At 38.1% G+C, this 15,822-nt stretch overlaps 1 protein-coding gene across 1 annotated transcript in view; it reads right to left on the bottom strand.

Annotated features, from left to right (window-relative positions):
- Positions 1–8,889: 8,889 nt before the first annotated feature.
- The window catches only part of tmem63c (transmembrane protein 63C), a gene marked incomplete at its 5' end in the record, with an annotated part of 41,465 nt that continues 34,532 nt past the window's right edge, over positions 8,890–15,822 (bottom strand). The window contains 5 exons of the mRNA XM_081393957.1: positions 8,890–9,627; positions 9,850–9,924; positions 11,772–11,887; positions 12,960–13,127; positions 13,828–13,933. Coding sequence (XP_081250083.1) covers positions 9,403–9,627; positions 9,850–9,924; positions 11,772–11,887; positions 12,960–13,127; positions 13,828–13,933 — 690 coding nt within the window. The 3' untranslated portion in view covers positions 8,890–9,402. The remainder of the gene's footprint in view (positions 9,628–9,849; positions 9,925–11,771; positions 11,888–12,959; positions 13,128–13,827; positions 13,934–15,822) is intronic.

Raw genomic sequence — 15,822 nt, 5'->3', positions numbered from 1 at the left:
AAGTTTGACCATGAGATTGAACAGTCAAACTTTCACCCGTAATCGTAAAAGTTGTGGATTAGCTACAGTAGTATCAGTAACTAATGTGGCACTTTACTGTACATGGTGTTGATGTTCCCTCTTCTAATGAGAGTCCTTCTGTGACACAGCCTCTGCCAAAGTCTTCACACCTCTCCTCGACATCTCCACTAGTTTCCCTCAGGATCCCACTAATGACAGGAAATACAAGACTGTACACAGTAAGCGGTCACATGGTTATCAGATACTCTCTGCACATTTAAAGTTGTCATAGTGTGTTTGCCAAGAAAATTGCAGCAGACTGTAACTGTAAATCCAAGAAAGAGTTCTGACACTACACATTGATGCCAAAATTCAAAAAGCAGTGCGTCTCGACATATCTGGAAGAAGATGAAAATTAAATGACTTTAAAATCATAGATTTTTCCTGCTCTTTTAAAATAAAAGAGCGTAATGCACTATGTATTTACACTGACATTCACAATGCAAGGCTTTCTTCCCAGTCCACTCGAACCATTTGTGGAAATTATGCTGCTAAAATGGGTCATTCATAATAAATCACCACAATTATGAAGTCACAACCAAGAGCATGCTGACATATGACCATCCATATTTACATAACACATACAGTATAGTCAGTATTCGATAACTTGGCCTGCACAGTTAAAAGATTAAAGGTAGTCAATTAATGGTTGAAGTAAAGCACAGGAAGAAGGAGTACAGAAAAAATTATAATTCCAAGAAGATACACGTAAGAGAACAGGATAACACAAACAAGCAAAACTAAGATGATGCCGGGATTAAATACATGGAGAGGGTAATCAAACTGAACAGAAAAGTGTGAGGGATTAATTAACAATAAACAATCAAGGAAACTAACTAGGAACTCAGGTAGGTAAAACAGGAACACAGTGGCTGCAGCCGAAATCTATGGAAGCTTGTTTCCGCCACAGAACATTTTAAATGATAATTGCGACTTTTTATCTCGCAATTGTGAGTCTTGCAATTCTGACTTTAGTTCTCAGGACTGCGAGATACTGTATAAAGTTGCACTTGCATGTTATAAAGTCAGAACTGCGAGATATAAACTTTTTTCCTCAGAATTGTGACTTTATATCACGCAATTCTGAGATATGTAAACTCGCAATTGTGAGAAAAAAAGTCAGAATTGTGACTTTATTTTTTATTCTTTGGCAAAAACAAGATTCCATAGAAATTGCCTATAGTAGGTGGAAAACATTATGTAACAAAAAAAAGTATGTCCAAATTCACAGTACTCATAAAAGAGTAGGAAAAAGGTACCCGGATGACCTACTACTTCCGGCGAGATTCTGAAGTGTGCAAAAGATAGACACTTTGCTATCCCATGAGGCCACGGGAGAAGATTTGTGAATGCAGGTGAAGCGACGTAACTGACAGTGGCATCATGTAGGTCACATGATAATGACAACATGGCGAATGTAGTACATCCAGATTACATTCATATTACATACACTCATACTATATAGAACCATACTTTAGCGGTCGTGAAGTCATCATTTACTCACAGTCATGCCATTCCAAACCTGAATGACTTTCTTTCTTTTGTGGAACATTAAATAGAATATTTTGAGAAATCTCATTGTTTTTTTTATGTCCATACAACAGCAACCAATGGAAACTAAAATCACGAAATGTAAAATTGGTAGCGAATGCCATTTCATGTTTGACTCTAAATGGTCAAGCATATAGTCAAAGAAGGATTAACTTGATCAAAATTCCTGTGCAAATGAAATGCAAGTATTCCAACATAACAGCTTGGTTTATAACAAATCAAGCTGTTCAGATGCACATGCACAGCAGGGGAGACAAACACAGGTAGCAGTCAAATAGGGAAAACAGAAGCAGTTCTATTCCAAGCATATGGCACAGAGGAGGAGAAAGCAGCGTGTTCTGTTCCCAGGGGTATTCACCTTCTGAAGACTGCCTGCTCAGGAAGGTTGCTTAGGAGACAGAAGGAAAATGTCAAGCTGATTTCTTTTTTTCCTCCTGTGTTGACACTTGTGGCAGATGTATGAAAAATTGCTTTCTCCACCGCTCCCATGAGTGCAGCACATTACTGATGAAACGTACCTGTGCTTGGTCTTATTTTGCTTTCATTTATTCAACAAGGACATTTTTTTTTCACTGTATATTGAGAAAGGAGGCATTTTGTAACTATACATTGAAGGGGGAGGATTGGAATCCACTGCTACTTCAATGTATATGTAACGAGTGATTATAATCAAGGTATTAATCAATATTTTTCCTTCTAAATATCATGAGTTCACTAAGCTTGTGAGATTTTACTTTGTTATAGAAGTTACCAGTGTGATTATTGAAATGTTCTTTTCATGTATTCTCTAATGTCTGTATTTGGTATGAATGCAGTAACATTGCTTGCTCATTTAGCTGGCTTCCAGAAATGAAATATGGAAAGATGTTTTGTTTGAGAAAGGTCTTCAACATGTGTCACTACATACATCTGTTTTTCTAGGGTACTCTGACAACTATGGTCACAGGGCTCAATGAAGTCTATAGTTTAAGGGACCATCTCTTTGTTAAAACCTTACTTTCCAGTTAGACTAAAGTGTAGCTCTCCTTGAGAGAAAGAACGCATTATCTTGATGTTTTGAGACGATTTTCCTGTTTATAGTTAGAGTCTGGCCAAATCCAACCTTGGAAATATCTTAGCCAATCAGAAACTGCAACCTGAAGCAATGACGTAGCTTAGACCTTGGTGAAGGGTATAACTGCTGTGATCTTTGTAACTGTAAGCGGGGCGGCCTACGAACTCCTGTGTAAGTCTTGAAGCTGAACTTCTGCTGATGAAACTGCAAACTATCTTCAGTAAAACTTTTCTTCAATTTATTATAATTCTGACTCCGGGTCTTCTTTCAAACATCTGGTCCTTGGGTCCTAAACTGTTACCCCCTAACAACAATACTAACTTAAAATATATACCACTGTCTATACATTGATGAGTTTAGGTTAGTGTCAACTTTTCTAAAGTGTTCAACTGTTTAAGAAAACAGATCACATGACCTCCATTATTAGAAATGCCATTGGTACTCATTTGCATAAAGCTAAGAGCCGTTCACACAGGACCAGAATTTTCAAGTAACCGGGAGATCTTAGTTTTCAATGGAAGTTAAATGACTACAGTTGATAATGGATCAAAGTTTAGCAGAGATTAACGGTGATGCTAGGTGGCAACAATTAGCTTTTGTGCATGAGAATCGACAAGAAACATTCCAGAACGGGAAACATTGTGATTCCTGTGTTAATACATTAATGCTGCTTCATTGTTGCATTATATCTTTTGTATATTTTTATGCCACTTCAAGGTGGTGTTTATGTGCCACATTTTCAGTGTGAAATATAATATTTAGATTCATGTGATGCAACATTTGAACAATAGTGCAAAACCATGACACTAACTATCATTTAAACCTGCCAACCGTCCATCTCTCTATAGAAATACACACTCACACACATTAATAATTAGGTTGACTTTATGCAGGGCCAGCCCAAACTGCAGTAATTAGTATGCAGACTCACTGCTCTTCACAGCCTGTCATTAGAGAGGTGAGCTGTGGCATATACTCAGCCACATTTGATGCTTCCAACATATTAATCACTACAACCATCAGGGAATTCTCACCCCGCTGAGGGTAAACATCAGTGTAATTAACCCTCGAAAAGCCCTGGCAAAGACAAGTTGTGCTACTATGTCCACAGTGGATTATTTTAATCGTAACATTTGAACTTTCCCACTAAAATCAGTTAAATTAGTGATTTATCTATATCCATCCATCCATCCATGGTTGGGTCAATGTCCTCACATAAGAACATCTCAGCACATGCATACAGACCAGCGGTGGTAAAAACAAACATACTAGTATAGAATTATAGAATGTTTCTGGGGTTGTTACTTCTGGAAAAATGTTTAGAGATTTAGATGTATCCACATTTTGGCCTTCTGTCAGATATTCCTGCCAGTTCTGCAAAAGAAAGGAAAATAATAGCCGAGACAAAAACCGCTGAATACCCTAAATAAACCAAAGACTGCTTGTGGATGGACATTCACAGCGATTAAATGGGCAAATCAATTAAATATATCAAAATATCTTCCATTTTTATGGGTTTATTTCCACAATCATCTGATGGTGGGACACATGGAATTCCATTTATCTGCACTACTCAAACTATGGAACTTTCCATATAGAAATGGAAACTTCCATAATTGAGATCCTGGAATATACGGTAACTTGATTCCTTTCTAGTAATCTACAGTTGTGGTCTTTGTAACAAGTCTAAAGAACAGATATTTACAGGAGAAGAAATCATGAATTTTAAAAGGCAGTGTAGAAGAAGCGCATTGAATAAGAACATTTTATTTGGCCACATTATGAGTAAGTGCACGTCCTACATTTTGGAAATATTTCTCATGTGCGGCTTCAGTTGTTGTGCTGCTGTGGTGTCCCATAAAACTCAGATGGTAATGACATCTAGTGTGCAGGAAAAACATAATTGGCAGTTTTCAAGCATTGACCAGTCAAGTGACCACTGGCTGTCTTCTGGCACGGCAGGAGATTTAATTTAAGGGCCGACATTTCATTTTCAGAGACAGAATCTTAAGAACACTTACAGGAAAATGGTTTTGAGACTGCAGCATGGAACAATTAAAAAAAGAAAAAATCAGAAAAAAAAACTGCTTTCCCATTGCAAAGTTGCCACCAAGATGCAAGGGTATTGTGGAAGGGCTACCTTGGTTGCTAAGATGTTCTGGGTGGTTTCTAGTTGGTTACTTACTGGCCCAAGTCAAAAGATACCGTCACGTTTATTTATATAGCACTTTATACAATAGATTGCTTTAAAGCAAGCAGCTTTACAATATTAAACATGAAACACAATGCCAGTGTCACTTTCAAATTTCTACTATAAATCAGCTCTCCAGTGTTCATGTTTACACTTGCGTCCGATTTTGACGGACTTAACAGAAGAAATGAACGAAGATTTCCACATCAAAGAAGGAGGAGCCACAAAGCACACAAACCTATTATGTAATCGCCATGAACCTGGTAATTCGAAGGTGTTTACCAGCCAGAGCGAACTACTCCAGAAAGTTCGCTTCAGCAAGCTGTTGCAAACTCTCCAAACGAACTTCGCATTGGCCTGATTTTGCTCGAAATGTTTGCTCGATAAAAATAAAAATAAAAAATAAAGACACAACTTGACAGCATTGATTTTTTTGTAAATTTAGTTGTATACCCTTAAGAGCTGTGTTGCAGCAATTTAACAAGGTGCAGCAATTTACTTTGTCATAAGCACCCCATCACATGACAGTGGCACCTCAAGCCACATTTCATAAACCGAGGGTACGTTTACCCGACAACTAGCCTATGTGCTAAAAACATAAAAGTTTTTCCTTTCCATTTTCCGTGCACACGGTTCCACAAAAACGACTAAAAACGCTGTTTTATTCATGCCAGGCTAGTAGTTGGCGATGTCACTTTGTAAAGAAACACTCCGTGCCTTTAGACTGAACATGTAATATGCATGCGCATGATGTCACCATTTTCACAAATTCCCCTTTTTGTAGTTTACACAGGGAAGATAACGATCAAGCGTAGCTTCAGTTCTGGTAGGTCACGTTAGTCAAGCTCGCATCAGCTGACTCTCAGCTGATCCACGTCTACTTATAGGAATGCGACGCCTATCGCCGTTAACATATATAAGCTCCTTCAGTATTATCAGCAGCAATCGTGTTTCCCAGGAGCTAATTACCCTCCTCCATCCCCAGCTCCTCCTCTCGTCAGTCAGGATTTGGCATTCTGATTCCCTTCGAATCAGAATAAATTCTCGAATTATGTTGTACTTTAAAATCTTGAATTAATGATATCTTGAATACATTCATGTTGGTTCTGTTCTGTTTACCCTGATGGGGGTTATTGTAGCTCTCCCTGCTCTTATCCATGCTAGGCTGCATGGATCCGCAGGGAGTTCTTGCCCAGAACAGAACCATACCGCCAATCCTAACTGTATGCTAATTGTCAATCGTATTTGACGATAGTGGTCCTGACAGAAATATAGTTTTCAAAAACTTGCACTTTGAAACCATTTTCAAAAGTTGAGTTTTCAGGCAGTCAAAGCACCATTGTCCTGTAAATGAACAGCCAAAGCACATAAGAAGTTTTACGTTATTTTAGTTGAAAATGGTGTCGTGTAAACGGCCCCAAACACTGAATAACACAGTCAGTAGTACACATCAACAGCTTGAGAATACAGAAAAGTAAATATCAAAAAGTATCTCACAATAGCAGTTTGTCAGGTACCTAGATATTGAAGACATTGACGTAAGAGTGTTTGCATATGTTTGTGTATTATTTACCTGTTTTTATAGATACTGTGATTGACCATACCAATGAAAATTGGTATGAATTAGATGCGATTGGGATGCAATGGTTTTGAGTTGCTGTTAAACAGTATGGCCAGAAACATACTTTTACACAAGTACACAGACGCAAATATTTGGTCAGCGCATTTGCCCTATTGAATATGCTTAGCGTGCTAACAATGAACATGTAAAACCGCTTACAAAATGTAACTTGCTCAACAAGATTCTCTTCAAACTGTTGCTCTGCCATCAAAGTAATGGGCACGAAGGCAAAATTTTTGCAACAAAAAATGTTTTACAACATTTAGCCTATTCATAGAGGTATTTAGAACGCTAAGAACGCAATGGATTTTAGCGTTGTTATCAGTAGTGCTCTGACACATTCCAGAAATCACTTCGCTGCTTAGCAAGAATCATTTGCATACTTGCAAAGAGTATGTTTCAGGGCAAAGTCAGTTTTACACATGTTAGGAATCTCTAGTGAGTCATTGGTGGAATGGCTTTAGAATTTAGCTCCTTTGTCTTATCTTGCTCTGTAGTCCATGCAGCATATTGCAGGTCATGCTGGATTGTCAGACATAACATGTTTTTTTCTATTTTCTTCGTAAGATCTGTTTCTTCAAGGCACAGCAAGAGAGCACGGTACAAATCACAACTCATTTACATTCAGCTTGGCAAGAAAACCCTCCACCCACCCCTTCCCTTCCAGTCCTATACCACTAGCAGCAAAGACCAAGAATACAAAATTTACTAAGAAAATTGGTGTTACAGAAGCCAGAGCAACGCTAGAAGAATCTAAAGAGAGCTGCAGGCTGGTTTGAGTGTGTGACAGAGTAGAAGAACATGCAGTTGGAGACTATGATTTGAGTAGCAGGATCAACCAATGTGCCATTTTCAGTTTGTGTTTTCATAAATGATTTTACCCTGAAAATATTTGATAATCTTTAAAGAAATTTTCTGATTTCAATACGTTAAGCTCCATTGATAATTATAATTTTAACTTGTCCGCCAGTTTGTAAAAAAAAAAAAAAATTTAAACCAAAAATGTGTTTATAGCAGTGCATTTACTATAAAAGACTGTGGTATAAGCTTGGCACCAGAATACATGTTAAAATACACATGGTTTCAAATGTAGCCACAAAATGTAATATATGTTATCTTGAAACTATTGTGACAAAATAGCTTACCTTGTTTGAGCAAATTTTTCATCTGTCATGACCATGTAAATGTATTTACAGCTCAAATAACACAATTTAGGGCTCCAGACTGAGAATAAAATGCGCAACGATAATTTAAAATCAAGTTGTTAAAACGCCATTTTCCGCTCAAATGCGATTTCGTCAGACATCGTTGGAAATGCGCGCCAATGTTTCATGCACGTGACGGAACACAGAGCGTGATGTCTGATTCGCGGTTAAATTACTCGTGAACCGATTCTTTCTTTGAAAAAGATTCACGAAAAAGCCACGATTTAGCTGTTTAAATCAGACTTGGTCAGTAAATTGTTAAGGGCTGCGTTTTCAAAAAACATCGTGGAGACCATTGCCACTCTCACTGATCGTCATTTTTAAGTATGCTTACACAATGGATTGTTTTTATGGCAAAAACAGAGTGACAACAACTGAAACGAATCTGTACTATAAAAAAAAATCAGTTTATAACTTAAATCGTTATAATCTGTAGGTCTATACCTCACTGCATGCAATAGTGGTAGGCTAATATTAATCTCAAAAATGATATGAACTCAATGACTGAACAATCATCTTTATCTAAGGATTCTAAAGACAATGTTTAATTGTTTCGGAGCCAGTGGCTCTCTCATCATTTTATTTTGTCTGGAGCTCTAATATTAGTGATTTATTTTTATTTTATTTTTAGCTCCACAATGCTTTAAATCCTCTGTATTGCTCTATAGACTTTAATTATAAGTGCATTACTGTAGAAATTAGGAGTCAAAATTATGCTGCCGAGAACTTAAGTCTTTTTGACCATTGATTTAACAGATATTTTTTGTTTATCTTTTTTTCTACAAATTGATTGTTTTCCACATTTTTCAGTTCATTATGCGAGTCTGCTAAATTAGACTGTATATTAGTCAGTAAAAAACTTCACTTTCTAATGTCCTCTCACATCTTCTCCTTAGACCAAATTACTGATTGAACAGCACAGACATAAAATATAAATTACGTAATAAGTGTCTCTGACTTTGAAATATAAATGTAGTGCCAATTGACTGCAGTATGTACAGCACAACTGCTATTGTCACTGAAAAACAAACAATAACTGGGAGCGATTGACTCTGGCGCACACTGCAAAATAGGTTGAGGGTGTTAATAACAGTAATAATAATCTACTAATAGAAAACACATGAAAACAGCCTCTCAGCATAATGTTGCACAATTATGTACCATTGCTAAAATACAAGTACTGAATAAAAATAACAATAGTAAGCACACACTGTAACAACAGCAAAAGAAGTATTAAACTAATTGGATTTGCAGATCTGGAGCATTGCCTAAACTCTTTAAAGCTATACGACGTGACTATGCATAAAAAAGTACATCAGAAAAATCAGTCAAAATGCAATGTTCCAAGCTTCAGTCAACCAAACCGCCAGACACCCATTAACATCATTAGAGTGAAAAGAAAAATAGAAGAAAGTAGAAAGCATAGTCTGAGCAAGAGAAGTGGACTGGTCTCATTTTTTGACAGATCTTTGCTTTTATCCACTTCAGATATTTCTTTGAAAGCTCAAGTCCTCAGAACTAAACCGCCATGTCAGTGAATCCCCAACAAGCTTTTAAAGCAGTTTACTTGCATGGATAAACGCAATTTGTTGTCTTTTACACTTAAATGGAGGTTCTAGAGGAAAGATTTTGCAGCATAGTGCCTCTTTATCAGCCACTAGCTAAGATGCGGCATGGGGCTCGAGCGTTAGTTAGGGAGTGGGAATGTTGGGCAGGTTGGTCACTGGAAAACCACAGGACTGTCCATGAGAGGGCACGGGCAACTGGGATCTGTGTCATCCTTGAGTTCAGTCTCCAAAGTTTCCTCCAGATCCTTTTCCTCCACTCCTTCAGCGTCACACACTGAACTCTGGCTGTTCCTCATGGTGCCGTAGCTCTGGTGGGCCGGAGAGGGCATGGGAGTCAGGCCCAGCTCTGGCTCCAGCAGGACAGAGGCTATAAAAAGCTGAGGAGGGAAAGAATAAGAGGTGAGTAGGTGGAAAGCAAGAGTGCCATTATTTTAAGAGCTTCTTTTTTATGTTTATGCAACATGCTACATGTGAAGTGCCTTTGACATGGTGAGTGGAAGCCTTAGAGCAGATGAGTGGAAAGAGAGAAATTAATTTCATAAGAGGGACTTGAAATGAGTGTGATGAATTAAATTAGCTGTGACGGGATAAGCAGGTACATTAGCTGTGGTTGTGGTGGAAACAGTGCTTCTCTCCGCATCACTGAAGCCTTCTTCTGTCGCCTGATCGGACATCTGAAACAAATCAGGATAGCAATCACTTTTTACTGCCTGAAGATATTATTCTGCTAAAAGCATCTTTAAGAGCTTATTCTCAAAGCCCATCTTGTGTTGACTAATGCATCTAGTTGTAAAGGTCACAAGCATAAACGTTACTGTTTTCCAACCATAACTGTCAATGTAGACTATATGGACAAAAGTTCTGGGACACCTGACCATTACACCAACAGGGACTGTAATTACATCACATTCTAAGTACATAGACATTAATATGGAGTTGATCCCCTTTTTGCAACTATAACAACTCTTCTAGGAAGGCTTTCCAAAAGATTTTGGAGTGTTTCTGTGTGAATCTTTGCCCATTCATCCAGTAGACCATTTGTGAGGTCAGGAACTGACGATAAGATATGGCTCGGAATTTCCGTTCCAGTTCATCCCAAAGGTCTTAGACGGGGTTGAGGTCAGGGACCTGTGTGGGCCAGTCTAGTTATTTCACACCAAACTCATCCAACCATATCTTTATGGACCAAACAGAGAAGCGGGAAGTTTGTAGGTCGACTTTTATGATGCGCCTCAGCACTCAGTGACCACGCTCTGTGACGACTTCCACTTTGTGGCTGAGTTGCTGCTGTTCCTAAATGCTTCCAATTTCCAATAATACAATTTACAGTTGACCTTGGAATATCTAGCAGGGATGAAATCTCACAGACTGACTTATTGCAAGGGTGGCATCCTATCACAGTACCAATCTTGAATAAACTGAGCTCTTTAGAACAATCAGTTCTTTTCACAAATGTTTGTAAATGCAGAATGCACGGCTAGGTGCCTGATTTTATACACCTGTGGTGATGGGTCTGATTGGAACACCTGAAATCAATAATTAAGAGGTGTGTCCCAATACTTTTGTCCAATGCAATACACACATGAGCGAGCAATCATGGTTGAGACGTGGATGGGGCAACTGCAAACACAAAATGACATTGCATTCAAGGAACATTTTTTTCATTTTTAGTTTGTGCACTCCCTGGGACACAAAGCCATGACCTTGGGTGATATTTTCCCCATTAAATTTGCAACAGGGCAATTTTTTCTAAACTTAAAATTGCCCCTTTTCAACGGAACTGAATTGACACTGAACTGACTTTAGCTGAACAATGACACTATTTTATTTTAGAGCTGCTGTACAGCCGAAACTATCCGCGTTTCGCCTAATCTTCATGGTACTTTAGACTGCGGTGGAAACGCAGAAAGCAACGGGTCTGGGGGAAAAAAGTTCCTGGGACAAATTGTTCCAGGTAATTTCGGTGGAAACACGGCTTCTGTTGAATAATTTTCCTGTTATCACTGTAAAGCTGCATTGAAACAAGCTGCGCTATATAAATTTAGGTGACTTGACTTGACTTACTAAATGGTCATTTAGGAATGAAGCACGTGATGTCTTTATGAATGAGTCATTGAATCATTCGGTCAATCGATTCTTTTAAAAATGGCGATTCATTCAGTAAGGAAACACCACTTTATGCTGCTCGGAGATGCACAACGGTAATGCAGTGGCAATATTGTGTCTAAAATGTAAGTAACTTAATATTAACTTCCAAAAAAAATAATTAATTAATTAAAATACATTTTTAATAAAAATAAAAAAAACATTACATTTACATTCTTTTTGCATTTAAGTCTTTTTGCATTTAATAATTTTGGGGGGAAATGTGCAAAAATATAATAGCTTATTCTTTTTCTGATGATTTTGGCTGAATTATAACCTTGATGTTCGCTCATTAACTAATGACCATTACTATTTTACAAGCATATGCATCATGTTTCTACAAAACATCAAGATCAAGGTTTTTTACATGGCTGACCTGATAGCTTGTTGATCTGTCATGTCGTAGTTTTTTCAGACAAAAGCCAAAGCAGGAGAAGACAATACAGCACAGGAGAGTTATGAAGGTGAACAGAGTGATGGGCTGCATTGGACCTGCACAAGAGATAAAACATGAGGTAATGCTTTAATATGGAACAGAGCTGGAGACATGATTTTGTGGTCTTGGTCTTAAGATCTCTCAAAACCACATACAGTAAACATGGCTTTGGTCTGGGTCTGGGTCTCATTACTAGTCTCTTGGTTTGGTTCTGGTTCAGGAAATGCAGTTAATAGTATCCTTAGACAAAACCACAGTCTTGCCTGCAATTTCCAAAAAACTGAATTTACCTCAGGCAAAGGTCAGCAAAGTATCTTAACCATTAAAAAGAATTTGCAAGGATTGTCATGTTCTAATTGGCTACTGTCAAAGTGGCTCAGCATTTGAAATTAATGCTTTAAAAAATTCAACATTTTCTCCACTTCAGTTTATTGAAATGGACAGTCTGGTTCTTGGTCTGAGTATTGGGGATTATCTCTTGGTCTGGATCTAGGCCTTGAGTAGTCTTGGTCAGATTTGGGGTCTTATGGGGTCTGGTATTGGTCTGGGTCTTGGAGTGTCTGGTCTTGACTCAAAGTGAACATGTTCTACAGTGACAATTAAACACACCCTAATGTCAGATCATTCAGGTTTCCATTTTAAGTTACACAGTTATTATAGCAATACTTTTTTTTAAACTTAAGTCAACTGTCTTAATTTGACAGATTTGTTGTTTTTTATGTGGTTTGGTTCTATTTAAAATAATAATAATGCAATGCAATTAAATTAAAGTGTTAATGCAATGTGGCACAATCACAGCTGATCAGAACATATTTAGTTTAGTACACATTTATGTGGAACATTGTGGACCAATGAGATAACACTGTGGGAGGGGCAACCCAGTTCCAATGTGACAGAAATTGTTGCTCATTGATTGCCACAGCCATTGTGCATAGTTAAAGATATGTAATACTAATTCTGATTTATCTTCCAAATACCTAGTGTTCTTGGTAATACACCAAACTATACAGTATGAATAATATAATAAAAATTGTCCATAAACCCAGGAAAACTGCAACTGACCTTGATTCACTTTTATAGTTTTATAGAAAACAACAGCTTTCACATTTCGTTTCTGTGTGAACCTACCCAGTCTGAGCACAGAGAAGAACAGCAACCAGAACATGCAGAGAATGGGCGCCACCACCACTTGACTGATGGCGGCCGAATGGATCCTCTGGCTGAGCTTTGTGGGTATATAGGCGTAGTAGATATTATACCGATCTACCATATGCTTCAGCACAAGGTAAAGCAAACCTGCAAAATGAATAGAGCTGGAGTTATAAAATAAACTTTAATCTTTCTAAATTACAGTGTCATTTTTAAAAGCACTTTCAGATGATCCAGCAGCAATGCTTTGTAGGTAAAGTCATCTTATAAGAAGTTTTCCTGTCCGTTTATGCTACTGAACATAACATTTATACATTTACCTGTTTACATAGACCACATGTGAGTGCAAGTTGCCAAATTAATTAAGAACTAAGTGAAAAATCATGATGATGGATGTCAGCGTATAGTAAATAAACAGTCATGGTGTGTATTGGTGGCAGAACAGGCGTGGAGTGGGCGTCTGGATCTCGGCTAGACGGGTCGGAGCGTCTGGAAGACTACAGCGGGTTCGCACCTAGCGGCCATGTCACACCGCGATACTGAGATGCTGTTGGAGATACGGCTCAGACGCCCACACAGACTGAGGACGGGAACGAGGTATTAGAACATGCAGAGTGCATGAGAATGAAGAGTGACGGAAAGAAAAAAGAGAGCTGTGGGTAAAAAGGAACGGAGAGAATGAGAGGAAGAGAAAAATATGAAACAAATGGTGCAGTGATGCAGAGATAATAGACAAATGGACTCGAGTGCAAATTAGGAGGAAAGTGGAATAAGGGAGGGGAACAAGAAATCCTAAAAGAACAGTCTGTTTGTTGAAAAATAAAAGCCCTAAAATTACCAGACTCACCAAAAGGTACAATGATGGGGCAAGTGATGCTGTAGGTCATACTGACTGAAAATATGCACATGGTCCAGGCATACTCAAGACCGAACTGAAACTCATAGGCCTGACTCTGAGGGTGAGAATGGAGAAATAGGTTGTTAGTGTATTTTAATGCCATTTAATGTTACGTTTCGGTGATTAACAGTCACTAAGAACAGCCGCTGTGTGGAAAAGAGTTGTTTAAAGATTCTTTAGATTCTCCTTTAGTGTTACACAGTAAAAATAACAGTGAATGCGTTTGGAACGACATGAATGTGAATAAATGATCAAAAAATATTATTTTTTATAGGAGAACTTTTCCATTAGGGGCTCTAGACAATTAAGCCACGTTTCTCCCAAAATAACCTGGAGAAATTTGTCCCAGGAACTTTTTCCCCTCAGACCTGTTGTGGTCTGTATTTCCATCGCGGCCTAAAGTACTGTGAAGATTAGGCTAAATAGTTGGGTGACGTAGGACTGGGCACGACTTTCCAGTTCCCGCTGGATTTCGTCTTCCACATATAAGCTTAATAAAGCCTGAACCTTATCATTGGTGCACCGGTCGTATTTTTTAAACTCCATTGTCGATTCGAATAGCCAACAACTATTACTGCACAGACCGCAACAGCCTTATAAAAATGGTGGTTGAAATGAAATGCTGCATGAACTCAACCAATCAGCATGTTCAGCGCCCAAGTTCCACCCCCGAAAGTTCCTGAACTTTGAAAAATTACTACCTAGCGAGCAGGGACTTTCTGAGAGGGAACTTCATTTAGACCCTGGTTCCTGCGGTCAAATACCACCCCAAAGTTCCTAGTTCCTGGGGAAAGTTCCTGCGGTGGAAACGCGGCTACTATCAGTATAACTTTATTTCTGTCAGGACCACTATCGTCAAATACCATTAACAGTTATTATACAGTTTGGATTGGCGGTGTGGTTCTGTTCTGGGCAAGAACTCCCTGCGGATCCATGCAGTCTAGCATGGATAAGAGCAGGGAGAACAGCAGGAACCCCCCTTAGGGTAAACAGAACAGAACCAACATGAATGTATAGCAGATATCATTAATTTGAGATTTTAAAGTACAACATAATTCGAGAATTTAGTCTAATTCAAAGGGGAATCAGAATGCCAAATCCTGACTGACGAGAGGAGGAGCTGGGGATGGAGGAGGGTAATTAGCTCCTGAGAAACACGATAGCTGCTGATAATACTGAAGGAGCTTATATATGTATACAGTGATAGGCGTCATATTCCTATAAGTAGACGTGGATCAGCTGAGAGTCAGCTGATGCGAGCTTGACTAATGTGACCTGCCAGAACTGTGGCTACGCTTGATATGTATTTTTATGTATTTTAAACACACTATCTTTCACATTTTTTTTTAATTAATACTTTTTAAATTAATGCAAAGATTTATTAAATTGATAAAAAGTGACAGTCAAGACTTTTACATTAATACAAAATAAATGCTGTTCTTTTGAACTTTCCACTCATTAAAGAATCCTGAAAAAAATGCATCACTGTTTCCACAACATTGATAATAAACCTATTAAATTGATAATCAGCATATTAGCATGATTTTGTAAGGATCATGTAACACTAAACACTGAAGTAATGGCTGTTGAAAATTCAGCTTTTCCATTACAGGAATAAATTATATTTTAAAATATATTAAAATAGAAACCAGTTTTTCATTATATCATTGTCACGCTTCCCATGTTATTTTGTCTTGCAGTGCCTGTGTGTCAGTTCCTGTGTGCTTAGTTCCTGTTTCCTTAGTTTCCATAGGTATTCATTGATTAGTGTCTCACCTGTTTCTCATTATCTTGTGTATTTAAACCCTCAGTCTTTATCAGTTTTTTGGTGTTGTGTTAACGTTTTGTGCTGGTATGTATCTTTATAAGGTTCCTGGTGTTTATTAAATATTTACATCATTCAGCTGCATCAAGCATCTTTGTCAGGATTATCAAGTCAAGCCA

The sequence above is a fragment of the Scardinius erythrophthalmus genome (assembly GCF_964197995.2).
Source record: "Scardinius erythrophthalmus genome assembly, chromosome: 19".
NCBI lineage: Eukaryota > Metazoa > Chordata > Actinopteri > Cypriniformes > Leuciscidae > Scardinius > Scardinius erythrophthalmus.
This window is presented reverse-complemented; position numbering and strand designations above follow the sequence as displayed.